The 23,573-nt window shown below is 28.4% G+C and overlaps 1 protein-coding gene across 9 annotated transcripts in view; it reads right to left on the bottom strand.

Annotated features, from left to right (window-relative positions):
* Window positions 1-1,137: 1,137 nt before the first annotated feature.
* The window catches only part of LOC107451983 (uncharacterized), a 117,299-nt gene continuing 94,863 nt past the window's right edge, over window positions 1,138-23,573 (bottom strand). For all 9 annotated transcript variants that reach the window (XM_087161334.1, XM_087161336.1, XM_087161335.1 and 6 more), the window contains 8 exons: window positions 18,332-18,458; window positions 17,019-17,116; window positions 16,200-16,775; window positions 14,692-15,495; window positions 11,010-11,562; window positions 8,580-8,676; window positions 5,250-5,301; window positions 1,138-2,776 (listed from right to left, as the gene is read on the bottom strand). In XM_087161334.1, coding sequence (XP_087017460.1) covers window positions 2,747-2,776; window positions 5,250-5,301; window positions 8,580-8,676; window positions 11,010-11,562; window positions 14,692-15,495; window positions 16,200-16,775; window positions 17,019-17,116; window positions 18,332-18,458 — 2,337 coding nt within the window. In that variant the 3' untranslated portion in view covers window positions 1,138-2,746. The remainder of the gene's footprint in view (window positions 2,777-5,249; window positions 5,302-8,579; window positions 8,677-11,009; window positions 11,563-14,691; window positions 15,496-16,199; window positions 16,776-17,018; window positions 17,117-18,331; window positions 18,459-23,573) is intronic.

The following is a 23,573-nucleotide window of genomic DNA, read 5'->3' as shown; positions in this document are numbered from 1 at the left end:
AATTGAAAGTAGTGGAGGAACATCAGTATCTAAAGTTTGGGTTTCTTGAGTGTGTGGTAAGGGATGGAAACAGTTCTTACACAGTGCTACGTTGCAAGAGGTGCACACTATTTTCGACCGTGCCTTTTTATTCATTTTTGAGCACCATGCACATCTTCTTTTTTTCCCTCAACGGGGAAATGGTTTCCAACATTGAAAAGTCTCGCTGTTGATGATATAGTTTTGGAGGAAGGGGGCCTTTGCTTATTGACTTCCTTGCTCGCATTTCCAAATGTTCTTTCTTTCTTTTTCTATACTTTCGTTCGTACATTGGGCAATGTAAAATGAATAAGCTTTTGGGAAAGATCTTGAAGAAAGAATCCACTTCGGTGGATTCTTTGCCAATAGAGAAATTTGTTTCACCCTTGATGTAAGTAACTAGTGGCATTCGTGGTGCAAAGTTAGTTGGATGGGACCGTGAAAATGATGGTGGATTCTGGTTTTGGAGCTCAACTTCATCATCAAACAAATCACTGTGATAGTGTGAAACGACTTCATTGTCGGTCTCCCCTTCTGTGTTTTCAGTTTCAGAAGACTCACTAATATATGCGAGCTGTCTCAACTTATCAGGGTAAATTCTCTTTCGACCCTTCGTCAGAGGAAGGAGCCTTCAAATTATTTAGAAATAGTGGTGGCTAAAAACCTAATAAATTGAATTTATTAAAACAAAAATCACACTTAATAAACTACCACTCGAAAATATTTACACACTGTATGGATCAAATTGTAGCTTGCTTGATTAGATCGGGTACGATTGACGCGAGAAATTTATGGACTCAGAACGATGAGACATCCTTAAAATTGGCTTGGAGTACGAAGTGGGCGTTATTTTCTGTCCCAGACATTTTTCAGTAACTGGGACATATGTTGTCCCAGCCGTAATATCAAAAATTTAACAGACTGGGACGGCACAGCTCCCGTCCGGTGCGAAAGGGTTAATGCAGGTATTGATATACCCAATTAAAAACTATTATTTCTGATCTTTACACAATATATATTTTTAAAAATTCTTCGGACCTCAAGAGTCAATATAGTTGATGGCTTTTTTAAAAGCTTTTAAGCAACTAAATTACTCTACTTTAACAATAAAAGTAACCATTTTCATAAAAAATACTTTATTCAATATCAAATTACAATTATGAAGCAATACGAAAAAAACAATTTTTCGAAAGTTCTAAATACAAGACTTCTTTATTATCAAAATGTATTTTGATTACTCACAATAAGGCACCACAGATTACATGAAATATTTCAAGCTTTTTTAACTTCTTTACTAAGTCTGAATAAAACTTTTCAGATACAGCATTAATTCGATTACAAATATCAAAAATTTAAAGGTACTATAACAATCTTTAACTTAAAACAAAATCTCAGATCACACATTAAGCAACTTTAATTGAAATTTCTCATATAAAATGTTAGAGTAAGAACATAAACTGTAATATTTAGACTCAACAATAGAACTTCTGAATTTTTTCCTCTATTTCTTTTATTGCCAAGTTTTATAATTGCTGAGGATATTGATAGTTTATTTGATACAAATTCTTTACTTAAAATACTAGACAGATTACTCGATAGAATACCAAATAATATGAAGACTAAGAACATGAAATATAATAATTTCTTTCAAAATTAAAACTGATAAAATGTTTTTGCCGAAATGCTAAGATGCAATTGCTCAGAAAAATATAAATACAATTTATTTGCTAAGAAAATAAACAATCTAACAAATGGTTAGAAATCATGTTAAGATATTCACTAAATTAGATGATTTACTAGTTCTTTGGCTAAGAAAAACATATTCTCATAAATAGTTTTTGAGAAAAATGGGCTAGATGTTTAGAAAAATTTTACACATTTGCCCATTATGAATTTACAAAAATATTGTACTCTACTATTTAAAAATTTTATAAATTTATTTCCAATATTTTAAATTTTATCATAAAAATATTTGTGCAAATTATTGAATTTGAAAAACTAGATTATATAGCATATGCAATGCAATTTCATATTAATTTTTGTGCTAACAGTATAATGTTGCAAAGATATTTGATTTTTACAAGTGCGAAAAAATTTCTTATACACAAAAATAATTAAAAAATATGACAATTCATGGATGCACAGAAAAATACTTGAAAACCAAATTTTAACATAATTAAAAAATTAGGAATTGTTCAATATGTATGTGTATATCATTATAGTAGAATATCTGTATAATATATAATTAAAATAGTTAATATTCACTTTATACTTTACAATATATTTTGGGATACAGTTTTATTCTATTCAAATTATCATTAAAATTTTTTTACTTTATATCAATACTATCATCTAAAAAAAAATCTACATAGCACTGAACAATTACCATAATACACTTATCACTTTTCATGCTAAGTGTAATGTAATTTTTAAATTACTAATGTAATAAACTTGTCAGTAAAACGGAATGTAATTTAAGTTGGTATACCTGCTAAAAAAATATTTAAAGACACACAAAACAAATTTTATCCATGCTAGAGCATAACAACCAAATTTACAAAATTACCAAATATAAAAAATACATATATCATTTTAACACAAATACTAAAAAAAGAAAAAAATAGAAACGTCTGTAAAACAAGTAACAAACACATGGTTTTCTTATGGCATGGCACATTTTTCTTCATCAACAATGCACAGAATAGAAGCTCAGGGGCAGATGTCAAATTTAAAAACTATCCTCTAAAGATGGTCGAAACTAAAATAAAAACAATGTAGTTAAATATATGAATTGTATCAGAATTTCAGCAAGAGATGTCAAAAATAGTTTTAAAGAATTTAAATTAAAATAAAATCTAGTTTTTTAAGAATAGGCAATTAAATTAGGGTCAGAATTAATAAAAGTAAATGATTAACTACCTACTAGCAGTTCCTATTTCAACTGCTCCACTGGATTGTAGTCAGAATAATATAATTATAAGCAGTTTTCTTAACGTACCTCAAATAAGTAATTCAATATTCTAAATTAAAATAGCCCAATATAAAGTGGTAAATTTAATTTAAAATTATCTTAAATTTGAAAAATTATTACTGCTATTTCATCGTTATTGAAGCCTAATAAGTCAATTAATAAACCAACTATGTATCTCCATACCAAACATTAATAGCTATTGCCAATATTTATTATATATTCTAACAACAATAGCTTTTACCACGTCAAATACAACAGAAGAGCAAAAGGGATGAACGGTTATGTCCACAAAAGCTGATTCAGAGAAGAAATGAATTTCAAGATGAACCGGAAATTTGCACTGAGTACTAACTCTTGAAGAGAATCAATTTTCCATGTTATTGATTGGTCAAAACTTAGTAATCCTTATTATGCAACAGATGACGATCTAATCATCCTTTTTTCTGAAAAATGGACATAAACAGTTTTTTCTCCCTTGATCTTCAACTATCAACAATTATTATTCACTAGAAAAATAAAAATACCAACTAAAGAAATGATTACATGCTTAAAGGCATCAAAAGGAAATACATTCATAATAACACAGTACTTTCTCTTTTGATTAATGATAATAACATCTAATTTTAATCAATGTTTGATTTTCTATAAGTAGAATTTTCTTTTCTTCCATTTTATTTCCTGCTCTGTTAAACAGGGTGTGTAGCGTTTTTAAAAAGTGCTTTTTTTCGATTTTTAAAAGCCCTTAAAAGTGCTTTTTTCCACAAGTGTTTTTAAAAAATCTTTAATTTTCTGAAATTTCCTCACCATGTTGATTTTCGCCACAAATTATGCAAAAAGACATTGTCCTATTCAGCGTTTTCACAATTAATTCAACCATGCCGCCCCCCCCCCCGATTTTCACTAGAGCCCTATCGAAATAGGTTTTAGCCCAATAGAGCCCAATGTTTATATTTATTTTATTTCTAGGTCATTGTGTGTTTATAAATGTTGTGAATTTTGGTCTTGATTCCCCATGAAACAATCGTTTTATACCCTCAATTAAAGATTATATCACTAATAATGTTGTTAAATCATAACTCTTTGATAAGTTTTTAGATTATGAATTTAGTGTATTTAAAAAGTTACAACCAATGTGTTATTGTAATTAATAATGAAACATATGCGTATTTGATTAATCATGTATAATTAAAAGTGAAATTAATTTAAATTAATTAGTTATTCAGCTAATTAAATTAAAAATATTTAAATAGATGAAATTTCCCTTCATAAATTTTTTAATTCATTAAGCTATGTCGTTTTCTTTCATGAGCACCCCCCCCCCCAAATTCAAACATATGGATGACCCTGAATTCAACCCCAATCTATTTTGGCGTACAGCCGGTCTGTAGTGTATGAAAACACAATTTGTTTTAGATGTTTAATGAAATACTTGTGGGTTCGCACTTGCGTATACTAAGCTGGATTCAGTGGTAAGGATTTTCGACTCTCAGGTGCAACCCTTCTGTATTTTGCAAGAGAATCTCAATTTCAGACCTCATTTTCCGCCCTCAGCAATAGAATCAAAAAATCTCTCAAATTTTTGCTGATTACGGGGACTAACTAAACAATGTCAATTTTTTTCTCTATTAGCGATAGAAAAATTCATTTCTCTTGTTAATTTCATCGGTTGTTAATGCCATCGTCTTCGTCACTATAAATAAAACCATCAATTGTCAAAAACTTGCTAACCCTGTCTAATTATGATATTTTTCAAAGTGCTTAAAAATATCTTTCGAGTGCTTATTTTTTGTTGAAGAATTTGGCTATGCACCTTGTTAAAATTTTAAAGTATTGTTTTAAAATTGTTTATTTTTAAGGAAAGTCTGATTAATTATTTCTTGAACAAAGCATTAAAAGGAAACTCCAGATTGCATTTGAAAATATTTGGTAACCACTAAATAGGTAATTAAAAATAATATCAACTCTTCAAGTAGTTGAACAATACAAATTTTACACAAAACAGATTTTAAATAAGTAAAATACAAAATCTTTATTGAAGTTAGTTCCAAAAAATAACTACAAATTATTTAAAATGAAAGTGATTATACAAATATATATTAAAAAGCACTATGAACAAACCCCAGTACAGTTAGTTTACTTTTGGAATTTTGCCAAAATATCAATAACATAGATGGAGCTAAGTGGCCATACATCAAATTTAAAGTTACAACTTTTCATTATGTTGTATTTTTTAATAGCGAAAATAAAATTAAGTCTTTACCTTCTTCCATTGATCATCTTGCTGATTATTAGCCTTTCTATCATCAACAGAGCTACAAAAATGTTCAAAGATAAACAAGTAGATCTTTAAATACAAGACAAAAAATACTATTAAGTTTATAAAGGATAGCCTATGATTAGTTTTGCATACTGTGTTCATAAGAAAATAGTTTTGTGTCACTTTATTTGAGCTATTTAACTTTTTGAGTGACAGTTCTGGTTTCTTCCTAACTTTAATATGTACTGGCTTAATTTTCTGATGGTTTCTCTCAGGATATTCATTGAGAAAGAAATGTGTAGCAGAACAAATTCTGTATAACTTAAGTAAAGGATTAAGTATATTTTCAAGAAGCTGTGCTCCTTGAAAGTTACACCATTGACAACAGCTATCAGTCATCCTAAAAGACTAATGACACATGCACAAACTACACTACCACAATTTACTTAGTCCTGAAATCAGATTGTAGTAATCAACCACTCAACTGTACATGGACTTTTGCAGCTCTGTAACCACCATAGTCTTAACATTAGAGTGGATCCCAAAGTAGTAAGACACGATAGGAGAAAAATCTAATAATTACTTAAATCGGAGAAAGAACAGTAGGCAAAGACTATCTACAACATCAAATGAGCGACAAAGAAGTTCTACAGTTAAGAAGGTATTGGTCTTATGCTAATGATCATCAATCATCATTCAATGTGCGACAGCACAGGGTGGGTGCCAGGGCCTTTTTCCCTAGATGTTTCAAACCACACCGCTATAGCAGCCAACCATCAAAGTCAGTTCTTCCTCTTGTATTGCTTGGTCTACTAGCTAATATAACTTCTTTAGGTATGTTACTGTTCTCATACAGGAATAATGTCCAGATTGTGGGAGCTTACATTTAAGTAATGAACAGTATCTGGCTCCTTAAATATTCAGTGTTGTGTTTTTTTGTCTCAGATACCATTTCCGTGAATTTTGCCAAAAGCACTTTTGAACTAGTGTTTACCAGTACCTCATTTATCATAAGGCCTAGGGGCTCCCACATTTCTGAGGGCCCTTTAAATGTAACAAATCTTTTTTTTTCTTGTTTGTGCATTTTAATTAAGAATCATCTATTAGAATTATGAGTTAGCAAAAATTGAAATAAATAAAAGCTCAAATTTACTAAAATATCAAATTACATTTTTTTTTATGCTATAAATATTTTAAAAACATTTCGTATGTAAACAACATGTAAATCTTGTTTCAAGGTATGACAAGTGAGGTCTCTGATAGTTCTGTGGCCCCTGATTTCTAAATCAGGCCCCTACTAGAACCCAAAATTCTTTCTTTCTTCATGGTTGTAGTCTAGGTCTTCAAGGCGGAAGTCAGGATAGCATGGATAATAGATTTATAAATAATAGCTTTGTTTCGTAAGATAAAAAGCTAGATTTTAGTAAATGGGCTTTAAATTCATAACAAGGTTCATTAGACCCAACTGTATGACACTCTACTTCAAGATACAATTATACATTGTTTTTTCTAACGCTTGTGAAACGTGTACAATCTGCAGCTCTCAAAAGCAATTTATCATAATAAAATATTTAAAAAAAATTTGGAAGGAAAATTTTTTTTTCTACATTTTAAATTGCGCATTTAAGTTTTGCTTTGTTTGCATAAACCTCCATAAATTAAATGTAAATTTCTTATTGTTTTTTTGGTCGTTATCACTAGATTTCCAGATAGTTTTAAAAAAACCTAATATTTTAATACAATACATCAATCTTGAATTTTAGTAATCACTTTTGAACCTCTTATTTTGAGCTGATTTAATCGCAAATCCAAGTGACTTTTCTATCATTTTCTAGTAATTATTGCCACTTTCCATAGGATCTTTTCCATAGGAATTTCAAAATCACATTTTTAATTTCAAATTTAAATAATTTTTTATCGTTTTTTTTAGCAGTGATTGCTGCATTTTTCTTTTCGAAAATCATGATATTTTAACACAATATCAATACAACTCACGAAATTTGAGAAGCGGAAGAACATACATTTTTAGCTGTTTATTGTATGTAATTTTGCTTTTAATTTTTTTTTTAAACTTAAGAAGTCCTTTGAAAAAATATTATTTAAGACTTGTAAAACCTCATATTAGTATTTACTTAACATAATATCTTAAAGTTGAAGAATATTACATACTGAATATTAATTTTATTTTGCACAATAATTGTTTTGTTTCAATTTAAATCATTTTAAACTATGTAAACTTTCTTTAATTAGAGTACTTAACTTGCATTTAATTCAATCAGTAGAACATTTAAATTTTTTTAATTGGTTAACAGTGTTTTCATTACAGAAAAAAAAATGAGAGAGAATTTCTCACCCTTTCTCAAAAACTGGGTGAGATTTCAAAAAGTTAAGTGAGATTTCTAAAAATTAAAAAAAAACACAATAGACTTGGAAAAAAATATGTCTTTAATTATAATACATTTTTAACATCTTCTAGTTTTTAAAGCATTGAATATTTTTGCTGCATTATCACATGGAAAATGTTCTACGTCTACTTTTTCATCAGCTATTCTCATTAGGTTGCTCAAATGCTTATCAGTCAATCTGTTACAATATTTTGTCTTAATACGGTTTTGGGTGCTAAATGACCTTGCAACAGATGCTGAACTATTCGGAATCACTAAGTAAATTTGTAGCATTGTGCATACACTTTCCTATCCTCTACAACTGCCAGCATAGGCTTTTCAATTATTTCCGCTATAGAATAATGAAGTTCGTTGAAGTTATTTCCATGTTCATACTTCTTGTTAGGTCTTCCAACATAGTTTTCACAGACTTCAACTTTTACAAATTGCTGTAAATTGTCGATGAGTGAGTTTGGTTATTCATTAACAACTAAAAATAGAGCAACTTTAAACAACTTATTATTAAGGACTCATTTTTTCCCTCAACACTTGTCGTAGCTGTTCTTTAAGACATGTGTTAGAACACATGTCTTTTTCAAAATGACGGAAGACGAAATTTTTTCCAAAATTCGAGCATTTTAAAATTGATTAATAGATTGCGTGAACTTCTCGCGTTAATAATTTTTTAATACGAGAAAGGAAAAAAATATGCGAGATTCTCGCGTAGCGTAGTAGTGAAAACACTGGTTAACTTATAGTCCAAGTAGCCCTCCGCTCAAAAAAGGTTGTTCACCCCTAGCTAATGATGAAATTAAAACATTAATTATAATTATTAGACTTCAAAATAACTAGTAAAAGTGCATTTCATGTTAAAAAAAAATTTGAATGCTTTTTAGAGCATCATAAGAGTTATCAGACCCATCCTGGGGAGAAAAAAAAAAAGACATACCTCTTAGCTTTTAAATATCTATAGTCACTTGCTTGACCATGGGCCTTCCTTTCCTCTTCTATATAGCGCAATTGATCCGCATTCCGTTGAAAGGTACCTGAAAAGCCAGATTATTAAAATACAGAGTGGCTGCAAAATAATGTTACAAATATCAAACAATTTTGTTGTGATATTAAATAGAGAATGATAAATACACATATATGATGAACACTATAAATGGAAGTTTATGCTAAAAAAATATTATTCGAACAGACCACAACCTTTAACGATTACAAAAAATACTCTTTTAGGCCATTGTCCGATGGCGGCACAAATCATTTTAAGACGTAATTTGTCCCATTTATGCAATAAAGAAGCTCTGAGGGAGGGCAAAATTCTGTGCTGCTTAGCATTAATTTTATACTCTAGAATACCCCAAACACATTAGTCTAAAGGATTTAGATCTGGTGAAGAAGAGGGCCAATCTTGCTTAATAAATTTTGGACAATTGACATGGAGTCAAGCCTGTGTTGTTTTGGCTTGGTGTGACGGTGCAGGATCTCTCTGAAAGATCCAATCCTTTTTGCGATACAATGTCAGCATATGGCAATAAATGTGTAGTCAATATTTACCTTTTGTAATATTCAGAATTGATTTTTACCCTTTAATTGATGAATTTCAGTGGAAATTTTCCACTATTTGATACTGCAGCCCAAACCATTACAGAATTCTTACACTTTCAGGTATATCATTGAAGGTTGCTGAATATACAACATTATTTTTTACATTATAACCTTGTTCTGTGCAAAATATTTTCTCATCAGAAAATATTATTCCGTCAACACTTTTATTACCATGCCGGTTCAGCAATTTCTTACATCTTTGTAACCTTTTAAATTTTTGTGCTGTTGTCAAACCTTGAACTTTTCTATAATGATAGGGCGAAACCCAGGTCTTTCTTTAATGTAACTTGCATAGTTCTTCGACTCACGCTCTCTTCTGCAGCCCTTTTATTAAGACGGCTGTGGATTTTTTCGTATCTTTTCATAAATTCTTTTAATGCATTTTTTTGTACGAACTGAGTGTGGGCGACCAGACCTGGGTCGATTTTTACACTATTAATATCCAATAATTGATTTATAGATTGATATATATAAATGTTTCATTAAACCCAAGAGATTTAAACTGCTTAAAGATTTTACTTACAGAAATTCTGTGATCGAAAAGCTGTTTTCGTTTCCATCTTTAAATTTATTCTAAATATTTTGCTTAAAGCAAAAATCATATGCACTCATAGAAAGCACCAATCACAGGAATAGTGTGAGAGAAATCATTTTACCAAACGATTAAAATTAATTCCTATTTCTTGAGTGATACAGTATTTAGTAGCCACCCTGCAGAAATAGTTGAAATCAAAGTTAATGTTTTAAAACATATTATGCCCGATTATTGAAGTCCAGTTTGATTTTTCAAAGGAATCAATAGTTTTTTCTTTTAGAATGATGGTTAACTGATTAGTTTGAAATATAGTAAAAAAATGTAACAACTTAAAAGTAGATTTAATTTAGTATGTAAACCTCAAATGTAAATATGTTTCACGAATGATTTTTCAATCTATATATAAAAAGACTTTCAGTTATTCTTAAATATGTGAGGTATATTAAATTAAAAAGTGTAAGTTTAAGATAGTTATATTGAACTGAATTTACTTAATTAACGTTAAAAGTAGTTGCCAGGAAATGCCACAAACTACTGAGTTTTTTTTTATCTACTCACTACACTATAAACTACTGAAAAAAAGGGAGTAATTACAGTAGTTTCATTATTTCCGACCATTTTTTGGTTGATATCATTTTCACGAAAAATAAGAACAGTTTTTAGAATGTGAACAAATATAGTATGAAGAGTTACCAAATTCATAAAAGGAAGTAGAAAATTTAAAGCATATTTATTGAAAAAAATAATTTTTAGTTAAAATAAGATTGCCATAATGTTTCAATGATACCAATAACGTCTACACATAAAAATCATTAAAATAAGAAAAAAAATCTAAAATTTTTTCATACTTTTATGTTTATATACTGCTGCTTAGCACTAAAACACCATTTGTCAGGGTCAAAATATGTTATGGCAGTCCATTTATTGAAATTCTGGGTAAATCATTCAATCAAATTTAGAGTAAAAAAAAGTTTGCCAAAGTTTCGTTCTGATATTTATTTTCCCAACTAACTCGAGATAAAATATGGATGATAGTTTGATTTGAAACATAACATTTAAACAGACAAAACTTATTTGCAAGGCCTAAATATTTGGTCACCAATGGTGAACTGGCAAGTTGAAATTTCCCTCCTTGTTGTATAATGTTTTTAAAGTATGTTTCCATGAGAAAAAATAAATCAGTGTTATACCATATTTTAGAAATGTATTCAAATTAAATACTGCGTACATTACCTTTTTCACCAGCGATAGAAAGACTTTTCTCAATATTACAAACACACATTTCATTTCCACATCTTTTACATACATCTAGGAAGTCATCTTTCTCATTTCTCAAAAATTCAAAATAGCTATCCATATTGCTGTCTTTGGTTTCAAAATCAGAAACATCAGCATACATTCTCGAGTGAGGAAAATAATCAGTTGGAATAGATGTATGTTTTCCCACTATGTTATTCTCATCATCTGTTTCCATGGGTTCGTCCTTCTTGGCATTTGATTCAAAATATTGCTTGTAACTGGAATTCTTAAACATATGATTAATGTCTGCTTTAGTAGTTTGTTGACTTTCTTTCAAATACATATCATACAATCTTTCATTAGAACCTTTTTCATAAGTGTCTGTAGATTTTAACACATCATTATCAATGCCTGCTTTGGCACTTCGTTGTCTCCCTTTCAAATACATGTCATTCAACTTTTCTTGAGAACTTTTTTCAAAAGTGTCTCCAGATGAAAAGGAGCTTACATCTGGATACAGACTTTCTTTGGCATGACAATCAGTAAGCTATAAAAAAATACTCTCATTTATACATGGATCTGATACAGTTTAATAATTCATAGTTAACATGATGATCAAAGGCAATAAATAGTTTCATTGAAATTTTTAAGAATTTTATAATAAACTTTAAAGTTCTTACAATAAAAGACAGCTTAAATCTTTGCAGCAAAATAAAATAATACATCATTATTAAAGAAATCGTTTTTTACCATGAAAATATAGTTACAGAAAAAAGTATGAACTCATTAAGTTATACTAACTACTTAACTTGCCATTTAAAAAGGGAATTAATTGTATTTAAGCTTAAGATAAGTATAGCGATATGTGGGGCATTGTGAGACAAGCACACATTGGAATGTATAACTTATAAATTTTACAAAATAATCAAAGAGTAATGAAAAAATTTATTCATTTTTTAAAATTGCTGTTTAGACAGTTAGTATTTATTTTAAAAAATAATTTTTATTTATTTTTTAAAATAAATACTAAACAGACCTTCAATAACTGTTTTGTAATAAAGCCAGCTTTTTACAACCCTAAAAATTTTAGAAAAATTATCCTTTTTTTTCTCATTTTTATTATTCTATTTAATTCTAGTTCAAAATCGCTCTAGTCAAATTCTAGTTCAAATCGGTGTTGATTTTGGATGTAATCAACATTGTCAGATATATATATCTACATAAAATAGAAATTCTGTCGTAACATTAAAAATGTCCTACAACTTAAAATTTTTCTAGGTTTTCTAGAATATTAAAAGATAAAAGTTGTATGAGTAAATAAAACTAGTGTTGAAGCGATAAATATTTTTAGACTAGAAAGATAAATCTCTATGATTGCAAATGACAAGTTTTTTGTTAACTAGTAAACATACAGGATTTGCCGGAATAATTAATAAGTCCAAAAATGGGTGGGTATCAGATTGAGTTTTATAATTATTATGCAAATTCAAAAAGTTTTACTGAACTTATATATTTTCCTTTTTGATTTAATTGAAGATCTTAGCAAAAGAAAATTTTAAATAAGAGTTTAAAACACAGACAATTCTGTATACAACAACATGACTTATTTCAGAAAAGTAAAAATAAGGAGTATTTTTTTAAAGATGATTTGTAAATACTTCCCCAATGATTCTATTACTGATCATATTCTATAACTGATTTTGTAACTTAACTAAGTGATTTACATTAACACACTAAATTCTTCAGTTATGACCAACAATAGTTATTTTAAATAGTAAAAATCCACCATTGCCAGTTTCTTTTCATTATTTGCATATTTATTTCCAGATACAGTGCACTCCCGATTATCCGGGTTAATCACCGGGACAGGTCGCATGGACAATCGAAAAACACGGATAATCCGAAAACTCCTTTTGTTCAAGAAAAATTCAATATCAGTACAAAAAATATAAAAATTACTGACATTTGCATGCATAACATCAAACTAGGAATTTTCCTTTTTAAAAAATGTGTAATGCGTCTTCGCCATATATCGATACACTCATTTTGCGAACCGCAGTAATGTCAACGTAATTAAATCCTCCCATATAATCTAATAAAGCTTCCACAGAGCAGCAGAATGAGAAATTGTATTTCATTCATTTATTACATTTTCTGCATCAGTTACTGTCATCACTATTTGATTTAACAACATAACAATGTCTTCATCAGTCAAATACTGGAAGCCAGGCTCACATGCATCACTTTGAAACCAATCTTCTAAATTTTCTTCATCAAGAATTTCGGAACCTTAGATTTCTTTTGCTTGTTCGAGAATACTGTTATCATATTTTTCTTGAACATCTGAAGAGGAATTGTTCATCAAGCGGTATGATCTTTCTCCAAGATCGTGATAACGTAGACGATTTTACCTTAGACCATGTTACTGATATTCCATATACTGCAATCCAATAACGAATATTGCTTCCAAAAATTTGGTAGTGTTATAACTTCATGAATCAAATTTTTTTAATCTTAAAAATGTTTCTCTTTATATTTTTTGTTTGACTCCGGAATGAGCACGGATAATCCGCAAACCGGATAATCCGCGCACGGATAATCGAGAGTGTACTGTATTTCTTTATTTTTAATCATTATGCACTTGAAAAGATAATCATTATGCATTGAAAAAGAAAAAAACATATACAATCACGAGCATAAGAATTTAATTTTTGAAGTAAGATATTCCAATTTATAATATAAAAAGGAATAAATGGATTAAAGTTCTCGACAAACTACATCAATGGATAAAATGAGTCATATTTTAATCAATGAAATTATTAATATTTTTAAAGATCCAAATAAATAATAGAGAAAGCAATGGCAGCTCATGAATTAAACCTGAAAAACTGGTTACTAGGAAAGGAACCTCCTTGATAATGAGTACTCGGGCCCATCAATAATTTAAACTCTTGTTAGAGGTTGTAATTAAGAGACGTAAATTCAATATGTAAGTGAAGGTGTAGTAGATACAATTTAATTTCAGGTGCTCTTTAAACAGTCTGGTTTGATAATACTAACATAGTAACGTTTGATAATACTACTAGCATTGCGTACAAGACTCTTAGTGTTGTATAGATTTTAGAATACCTGAAATAAAGCCCGCAAAATTTTTAAAAGGTTTGTCATAATAATTTTTTTTCAATACCTTTCACTTAAAATTTGAACATTCAAAGCGGGGAATTACAACTTGATGTATTTACCATAAAAATAATGTGGCAATTATTAACCTAAACATATTAAAAGACACATATTTATTTTAATTTTTCCACCAGTCAAGTTTTCTAAGGACTCTTGTGGATACAGAATAAAAGTTTTATAGTCTAAATTCCACTATACTTACTACAACATTTTGTCACCCTAAATTCCACTCAGAACATTCCTGTTTCTATATTTTAATACATTGTGTCAAGTTAGCTGTATGGCACTTCACCAAAACCACATTTAAAATTGGCAGTATAGCTTCTTTTGTGTTGATTGTTTTTTCATGCAGCATAAAAATTCATCTGAGTTACACATGCACTCTTACCATAGATTGGCAGCAGAGCAATTATATAATTGCTACTACTAAGTTTAGACCTATGTGTTAAGTTAACATGAAAAATCAAGTCAGTATATAACTATACAATGTACTTACTTGTTTATTTCTCTCAAAATGTTCTGAATATTCATTAACTTTGCCTTCTGCTCTTCTGCGTAATCGATCAATTTTGACAGGACCTTTCATTTCAGAAGAGAAAATGATAGAAGCTTCAGATTTGAACACATCTTGGTTAGAATGTTTTCCTGATTCAGTATCAAGTTCAATTCGCTCTGCTTTATTTTTGATATAGCTGTAATCATAGGCATTAGAATCTTTCATTTCTTTACAGCTTTCAGGATCAGAATCATACAGAGGATCATCAGCAGATATATTTTCATCTAGAACCTTAGTAGAAGAATATGTTGAGTGGAATGCATTTAAGTCTTTTTTGCAGTCCTTAGAAGAATAGCTTTTTGAGGTATGTTTATCAGATTTGGAAGAGGTTACATTTTTTCTGCCAGAATGAATCATGCTTTTATTTTTATAATCAGAATTATCTTCCTTAGAGCTTTCTGGGTCAGAATCGTGGTGATAATTATCAGAATAGGGTGAAGCATTCTTATTCATCACTTTATTAGAGCTGGACTTTGCTCCAATGACGCCTACATTTTCTCTAATATTCAAACTAGTCTGATTAGCAATCTGTTCACTTTTCCTGCCTTCAGTGGATACTACCTTTTTTCTGTTGTTGTGAATTGGTTTATCCCTTTCATTATGATTATTTTTGTAATGTGTTTCAGCTCTTCTAGCATCGATTTCTTGCCAGCTATTATACAATTTATCTTTATTTCGAACATCTGAATTGTCTGTAAAATCTGATGAGAGCTTCCCCCTCTTCTTAGATGATCTGAGATCAAACTGAAATGATAACTTAATATTGAATACACACAAAAGAAATTAACAATACAAAATTACATAAAATGCAAATGGTTGGTAATTGCCAGATTGTGCATCTAAGCTTCCTAATACATTTAACATACAATCTACACACAATTGAATATTTTTTAAAAGCTCTGTTAAAAAATAAGAGCAGAAATAAATGGCTAAGATACATATATTTTATTATTAGAATAATCCCATTTAATCATTGAAGTTGAATTTCCTTATGTACTAAACTTCAGATTTAATAATTTTTCATATATGTACTACTTATCATCAAATTCTATTTTTAAATACATAAGATCTTGTGATGCCATTATATACTTCCTAGCATCAAAAATTTCTTTAGTTTCATAAAATTTAATTTTTTTATCATCCTGAATCAAATTTTAATTAAATTTAACCAACTATTTTATGTTTATTGCATTTTATAAAAATCAAATATAAATATTATACTATCTTTTTAACAATCAATATAACGACTAACTTTTTAAAAATTTAATACAATTGTATAATTCATTAATTCACTGTTGCGACCAAATAACATCAAAATCTATTTTTAACTCTTTATTCTTTAAGCTGCTTTATTTCTCTAACCCCCAAAAATTTTATTTTATTTAAATTGAGACCATTTTTTTATATGAGAATGTATATTTTGTAATGACATATATTATTTAGTTCACCTGTTTGCAATCCAAGTTATTCTTCAAAAATTCTCCAGGTTCTGTAGACATTTTTGATCTTCTTAGATATGATCTTGCTTCATACACATCAGAATCTTCTTTTATTTCATTGTTTTCCTGGGATCCAAGTACATTTTCAGGGTACTCATCATTAGATTCTATAGTTGAATATTTACTCTCATATTTTTTCTCCAGACATTTTGACATTGAACGACTTTCCTTACAGTCCCAGGTATTTGCATCTTCAACTATATATTTATCACAAGAGCGCCCGATATCATTAATCTCTGAGCCAAGATTGCCTTTAGTAGCTTCTACTTCCAAATTTTCTTGATACGAAGTATCTTGAGTATCATATTTATTTCTAAAGTTTTTCATGAAATTGTAAGTATCAGCCTCACAAGAAACATCATCAGGAGTTACTTTTTTGTCTTCCGGCTTTTCTAAGTACCTTCTTTCTCTTTGCAGAGCACTAGCTTGATCACTATAAGAATAAGCTTCATGAGCAGATTTATGCAATCTGTGTTCATCTGATACAGCTGAAGGAAGACTGACCAAATCAGGACGACACCCTGACTGAAAGAGTGAGAGAAAAAAAGTAAGTAAGCAGTAAGTGATTTTTTATATTAAAATGAAAGACTGTCAATTAATAATTTCGATAGTCAAAACAAAAATAAGAATTTAAGTCTCAAAAAAATTTTTTTTTTTAAAACAGAAAACATTTTTAATAACAAACAAAATAAAATAAAGCAAACAAAAATTAAATAAAACAAGATATCTTGACAATATTGATGATTAATTGAAACAAAAAATAAATACCTCATGCATTGCAATTACTTCTTGATCCATTATAATATCTTTACCACAAAATTCACAAGACACATACATTATTTCATCAGGAGGAGCAACTAAGTTTTCTTTTATCCATAGAAAAAACAAACTTAAGAATTACAAAACATGCAGCTTAGTGTTGAGAAATACATTTTAACGATAAAAATTAGATAAATGTTGATACAATTGCATTATTAATATGAATGCTACAAACAGGGTAAGTGGATTTTGAGTTGGAGGATTTAAATGAGTAAATTCTGTAACATGTGATTAATAGAGTGCAATCTGAATTGTTTAAACCATTGAGGTATGGCAAGAGTTAAAAAAGTTCAATCCATTTAAGCAATATATGAGGAAATTAACATCTTCCCTTTTTATCTTTTTCAAAAGATCAAATGAATAAGAATTTTAAAAAAAAGTTTTAATAAGAAATTTTTGTTTGTAAAGAAAACGATATTCTAGATCTGAACTTGTTTACTATTTGTACTGCCTTAGCAGTTTCTTTTAGATTGTTGCATTAGCTGAGTTCAATACTGGCGTCAATAATAGTTTTAAAATTTTATATGGCTCTTTGAAACCTACACATCTTTTATATAATGCTTATAAACAAAAACTGATTTAAAATTTGATGAAAGTTTCAAAAACTGAGCACCAAAGTGGGCTACCTATGTTAAATGATACGGGTGAAATTTTACATACACTATTTGTAAATTTGAAGACACATAAATTGAATCAAATAAGGATCATAATCTAGAAAGTCATGTAAACAAGTTCGGTCTCTATGCTTCATTAATGGCATATATAAATTGAAATAGTTTATTTTTAAATTTGAAAAGAGTATGCTTTTGTGCAGATGTTGCTAACATAAAAAACAATAAAAAGTATAAATACTGATGCCGTTCTGTAATTTACAGTTTTGTAACTTATAGTTTACTGCTTGGGCCATACATTTTAAAATGGTGGGCACACTGATTCTTTCTTGTGCTTTTATAGATAGGTTTTCCAAGATATTTTAGTTGTTGTGTCTAAAAATTCTTAATAAGATTAGAAAAAAATAAGTATTTATAAAAAAAAAAAAAAAACTAAAACCCTTAAACTGTCTATTAAATAAAAGCATCATATTATATTGACTTTTCTTTTTCATACTTATGGTTTCTCACCTGCTAGTAATGACAGACTTAAAATTTTTTGTCGCAAAAAAGGGAAATTTTATCAGTTTGGTAACAATATATATAAATATATATACATATTTGCATAATATAGATAATATAACTAAATTAAACTTATGCTTATTATTTTACCATTATAGTTAGCAGCAGCAGAATACAAGTTTGTTTGTGAATCCATAGAATGGCTAGGGTTTGTTTTTTCAGAACCATAAAAAAAACTTTTAACTGCTCCTGTAAATCTATTTAAAGCACCAGACTCCTAAAAATCAAAAATCATTATTTATAAAAGCAAAATTATTTATCTCACTTAGTAGTTATATTTAATAGCATTTAAGAATTGCAATTTAAAAGTATTTTTTTAATCTTTCTTTCATACTAAATAATAAATAAATACTTAAAATTTACTTGAAAAATTTTAACAAATATTTTCGTCTCAAAATTTATCAACCTCCACCCTTTATAGACAAAACCAACACTGCTCACAATTAACATAAAGAGATGGCCGAAGTAAATCGGTCATATTTTAAGAATGTTTTCTGATAAGCTCCAGTAATCTTAATAAATGCCACTAATTGTGAAAGGAATCCAGGAAGGCTCATGTTAACATCATGGAGACTGCTGGCAGAGGATAAACAAAACAAATGGGATGAAGAAATGTCAGATCACACTTGTTGAGAGGGGGAAATAAGCTGAGGGCTTTAATTGACACGAAAGATAACAAGCAAAGAAAATATATCTAAAACTTTTGAGCTAATAGACATCAGACACCATAAAATGCAACCTTTTTTAGTGAGTGACTTATTTAACCTTCTCTCACACTGTGAGAGTATGGCCTTCACAAGACTTCTACAGTGCAGAACCGCTTATCCGGAAATCAGAAAACCAGATAACCGGAATGAAATTAATTATCTTCCATTAAAAAAATTTTTTTCCCCTGCAAGATTTTGAGCCCATTTTGTTATTTAGAGCGTACGGCATATCGAGTAGACGAAAGAACTGATTTAGAGGACGGATCAAAAGCCGTTTGTAGACGAATCTCACATAAGCACAAATAGCTTATATATGTTATTAATGTTAATAATAACATTAATAACATATGTATATAATTTTTATTTCATAATTTCTTTCCTTATTTAAACTTAAGTGTATTATTATTTATCATATTTTATTATTTCTAAAACTATTTAAAAAATTTTTTTTAGTTATGTTTTATAAACATTAAAAAAAAAAAACGGCATTTTGCAGCGATTCAGAAAACCGGAAAAATCAGTTATCTGGAATCGTGATGGTCCCGATTGTTCCGGATAATCAGTTCTCTACTGTATTTGTATTCTAAAAAGGAAATATGGACACTAATTGGTTCATAAATTTCCAAATGTTTCCAAGATACAATAATCCCTTTAAAATCGATGAAATAGATATTAAAATCTTACCTAAATATGAACAAATATGAAGTTAATATGAAATAAAAAAAAGAAGACATTTATATTTATTTATAGCCTCTAAGAGAAAAGAATTTCCTTGAGTGTTTAGAGTTAGCAGCCTATTAAGCAACCTTCTAACCCTCTAAAAGTTAAGACATTGGGAAATACATAGTATGTTAAGATTATTTTATAAGTTTGAAAAATAACTAGTACTATATGTAAAATAATTATGGTAATTTAGCAGAGATAGACCATGGCATTTATGATTTAAAACATTAAATTTTGGTATGTGTGGGGTATCTCATAAAGCGGCTAACCTTGTATTTTTTTTTTACTAATTTAACTTAAAAATTCTATTTTGTGGAATTGATTAATCAAAATTTTATTACTACTGTTCCCTTTTCTATCTTATGCAGCGATCAATTTTTATAATTTACCATTAATAATTATTTAAAGAATTAACAATGTGGGTAAAAAACAGTTTATAAAAATGAATTCTCCTTCTGCAAATTAAGAAAAGAACTCACAATTTTAAAAGCTATTAAAAATAATAATACTTCCTATGGAAAAATGTGCAAAGCAGCAGTGAATCTGTAAGGAATTGAAACAAGAGAAACATTGAAATATGAAAAAGTTGGATAAATAATTGGCTTTATTTATTTTATATTTAACGTTTGTTTTAATATTTTCTAGCAGTTTCATCATTTGATTTATTTATAACTACGATATTATAAATAATAAAATAATAACACATTCACCGTCATTTTAAGCTTTAATTTTGCACAAAAAGAGAATTGGTTAATTTTTATTTTTTAAAAATTATTTTAAAGCATTTGGTAGATTAAAATTTTATAAATTTAAAATTAGTAAAAAGAAACAGTATGCATTTGTGATTGTTTTGTATAGTACAATTTTAATCAAAACAAGACTTATTTAATTTAATTACTGTTAATATTTTTTTTAAATTATTGTAAGACATTTTAGCAGTTTAATTATTTGATTTATTAATATTTAAGTTAATTATTTCAAATCAAATTACAACAAAGCAACATGATGTGATTGCCCTCTATATGGTAAACTTTGTGCAAAGTAAGATTCTTTTTATCAATTTATTGTATTTTGATAACTTATTTTAATTTAGGTTCGTAATCAGTTGGTTTGCATAAAATGCGAGAATTTTAAATTAGTGTTTAACATGAGTTTGGGATTGTGTTGTATTTGAACTGCATACAATTGTACACTGTACAAGGTATTTGCTACATTTTAAATTTTCATATTCATGACTAATTCCAAGAATTTTTCATGACTTAACGAAGTTACTATTTTCTCCAACAAAAACACAGCAATAAATATAAAAACGCATTTGAATAACATTAATTGAAATGATAGGTATAACCAAAACTGTTATACTCGGCATCTGCATGTTTAAAGATTTTTAATTTAAAAAACAGAGTTAAGAAAGAGTTGAAGCAATAAAATAGCTGAAAAAAATACAAAAGCAAACTATTTTCTTTCTTCTTTTTTTCCAGCAGAATTATATTCTGAATATACTTTTCTTGTTCATAGGAAAGGAAAGAAATACTCCTGATTTTTCTGTTCTTATTTTGGAATAAAAAAAATTCGCCAATGGCTGGATTGCTTCAGCTAGAATTTTAAATTCATGAAACAAAAAATCAATAATAATAACCAGGGGTCTGTTCAGAAGAAATTTGGGGCAATTAACGGATCCTTCACAAAATATCTTTTCATAAAAACGGACCCTTCACAAAATATTTAAACTTAAAAATGAACCCTTCACAAGAGACACCCGATAGACATTTGCGTATTATAAATGGGCAGGAAAAATTGACTGATGCTAATTGCTCAGCTATTATAGTTATTTTCAATTCCACTCGTTAATCAACGTATATTGCTCTTATATTTTGTTAATCATGTTTTTCTGCTTTAATTCTAAGGGTAAGTTTAATCTCATACCATTTATAACATGTTCCTTAACCTCTTCGAAGTCAAAAAACATTTATAAATTCCAAATGTAGTATTCTAAGAAAATATTTCTATTTCTACAAACATTGTGTGTACATTCTTATAGATTTTTAATATCTTTTTTTGTAATTAAATAATTGAGCAATATATTATTCATTAAATTAGTTGATAAAATATTATGTAAATGGAAATTAACTTATGTCCATTTTCGAAAAAAAAAATATTATAAATTTAAGTATTGTTTAAGTTTACTTAATGTGTAACACATTAGAAGTGATACATAACTAAGTTGTGTTATTTAAAATATGTCAAATGAAATTATGAAAAATGTGAGTGATTTTGTTTCCATTATTCGTCCAAAATGAATATTCTGAGGCAGTATAGGCTAAATACCAAACATTTGTATGTTGCATCTCTAATTTAGTAGCAGCAATACCTGTTTATTTTTGAAAATAAACAGGTATTACCGATACTAAATTTTTTCATTATAATTTTACAGTGTTGAGCATAATCTAGTATCCATTTACAATTTAAAAACTCCTTGAAAAGACTTTTTGCAATAACAGGACCCTATTTGCACAAATTCACAAAACAGGACCCTGGTTGAAAGAACGTGACTTAACACTGATTTTATATTCACGAATTACGAGTAATTTTTTCACAATTTTACAAAAACCGAACCTTTCACAAAATGTCTGGACAGATCCCTGATAACAAAAATTTTGAAATCACTGAAGTTTAAAAGATAATTCATTCTAAAAATGATGTTTTTTCATTAATTGTTTGATAAAACACCATAAACACATTTTATATTTTAATAAAATATGACTGTGAGAGGGGATTTTATTACTAATTCAAATATTCGGAACACCATAAAAAGGGGGGGGAGGGATAAAATTTCAGGAAATCCATGACTTTCCATGATTTTTTTAAAAAAAAGTTAAAATCATGACGAATTTTGTTCAATACTGAAATTCATGACTTTCCAGGTGCGCTGATACCCAGCGTATAATTTTGTGCACAATTGGAAAGTTATGATAAAAATTATTGAAACGCATAATTTCTGATTTTAAATAAGATCGCATATAACTTATTGTATATTTAATAATTATTTTAAACATTTATTATATATATAACTCATTAATTGCAACAGACGTGGTAACTCTGTGAACGATTACACAGTAAGATTTTGTGAGGGTATCCAATGGTACGGGGCCCTTCTGAAGAAAAACTTTTAATTAGATTTTTCAGGTGTGGCGCACATTCCAGGGCGGTGTATCTCTGTGAAATTACAATACTTATAATTATTTCCTGATTTTGAAAAAAATCTTAATTTTAATACTCTACATATTAAGCTTTTCTACGAATAAAAGAAATTTTTTTCTGGGAACTTTTAAGTAAGAAAAGGATTATAAAATCAACATTAAAATATTCATTATAAATAATAATAAAATTCTCTATAAAATAATAAACATTAATAATTCATAATAAAATAAATTCATTATAAAATAATAAACATTAAAATCATATATTTATACAATACACTTCAAAATAATATTAGGGGTGGTCAGACTGCATTGGGTTGAGACGCTTTTTTTAAGCATTTTCAAAATCTTTAAAAATCTGAAACATTAAAAAAAATAACAGTATTGACTTTTTTAAGACGATCCAAAAATAATTTTAATTAGGATGCAAAACATCACTGAGTTTTATTTTATAGCTTAGTGAAACTGTGCACTTTTAAATATATTTTCTCCATCTTAATTTGGTCCTTGTTTCTCAATTTCGAAATAATACATTATCTCATGAACTATAAAAAATAAGTGGATGAAATTTAGAATATAGACATATGAAATAATGTTTTGTTTTAATTCGTCCTGAAATCATCGCATATATTTGTTGAGTTAGGCATTTGAAAGCCTATTATAATACAGTAGGAAATCGATTATCCGGAACGATCGGGACCT

Source organism: Parasteatoda tepidariorum, chromosome 4, assembly GCF_982258835.1.
Source record: "Parasteatoda tepidariorum strain Cologne lab strain chromosome 4, Ptep-v5.0, whole genome shotgun sequence".
Taxonomy (NCBI): Eukaryota; Metazoa; Arthropoda; class Arachnida; order Araneae; family Theridiidae; genus Parasteatoda; species Parasteatoda tepidariorum.
Note: the sequence above shows the minus strand (reverse complement) of the source record. Positions and strands in the feature narration are given on the sequence as shown.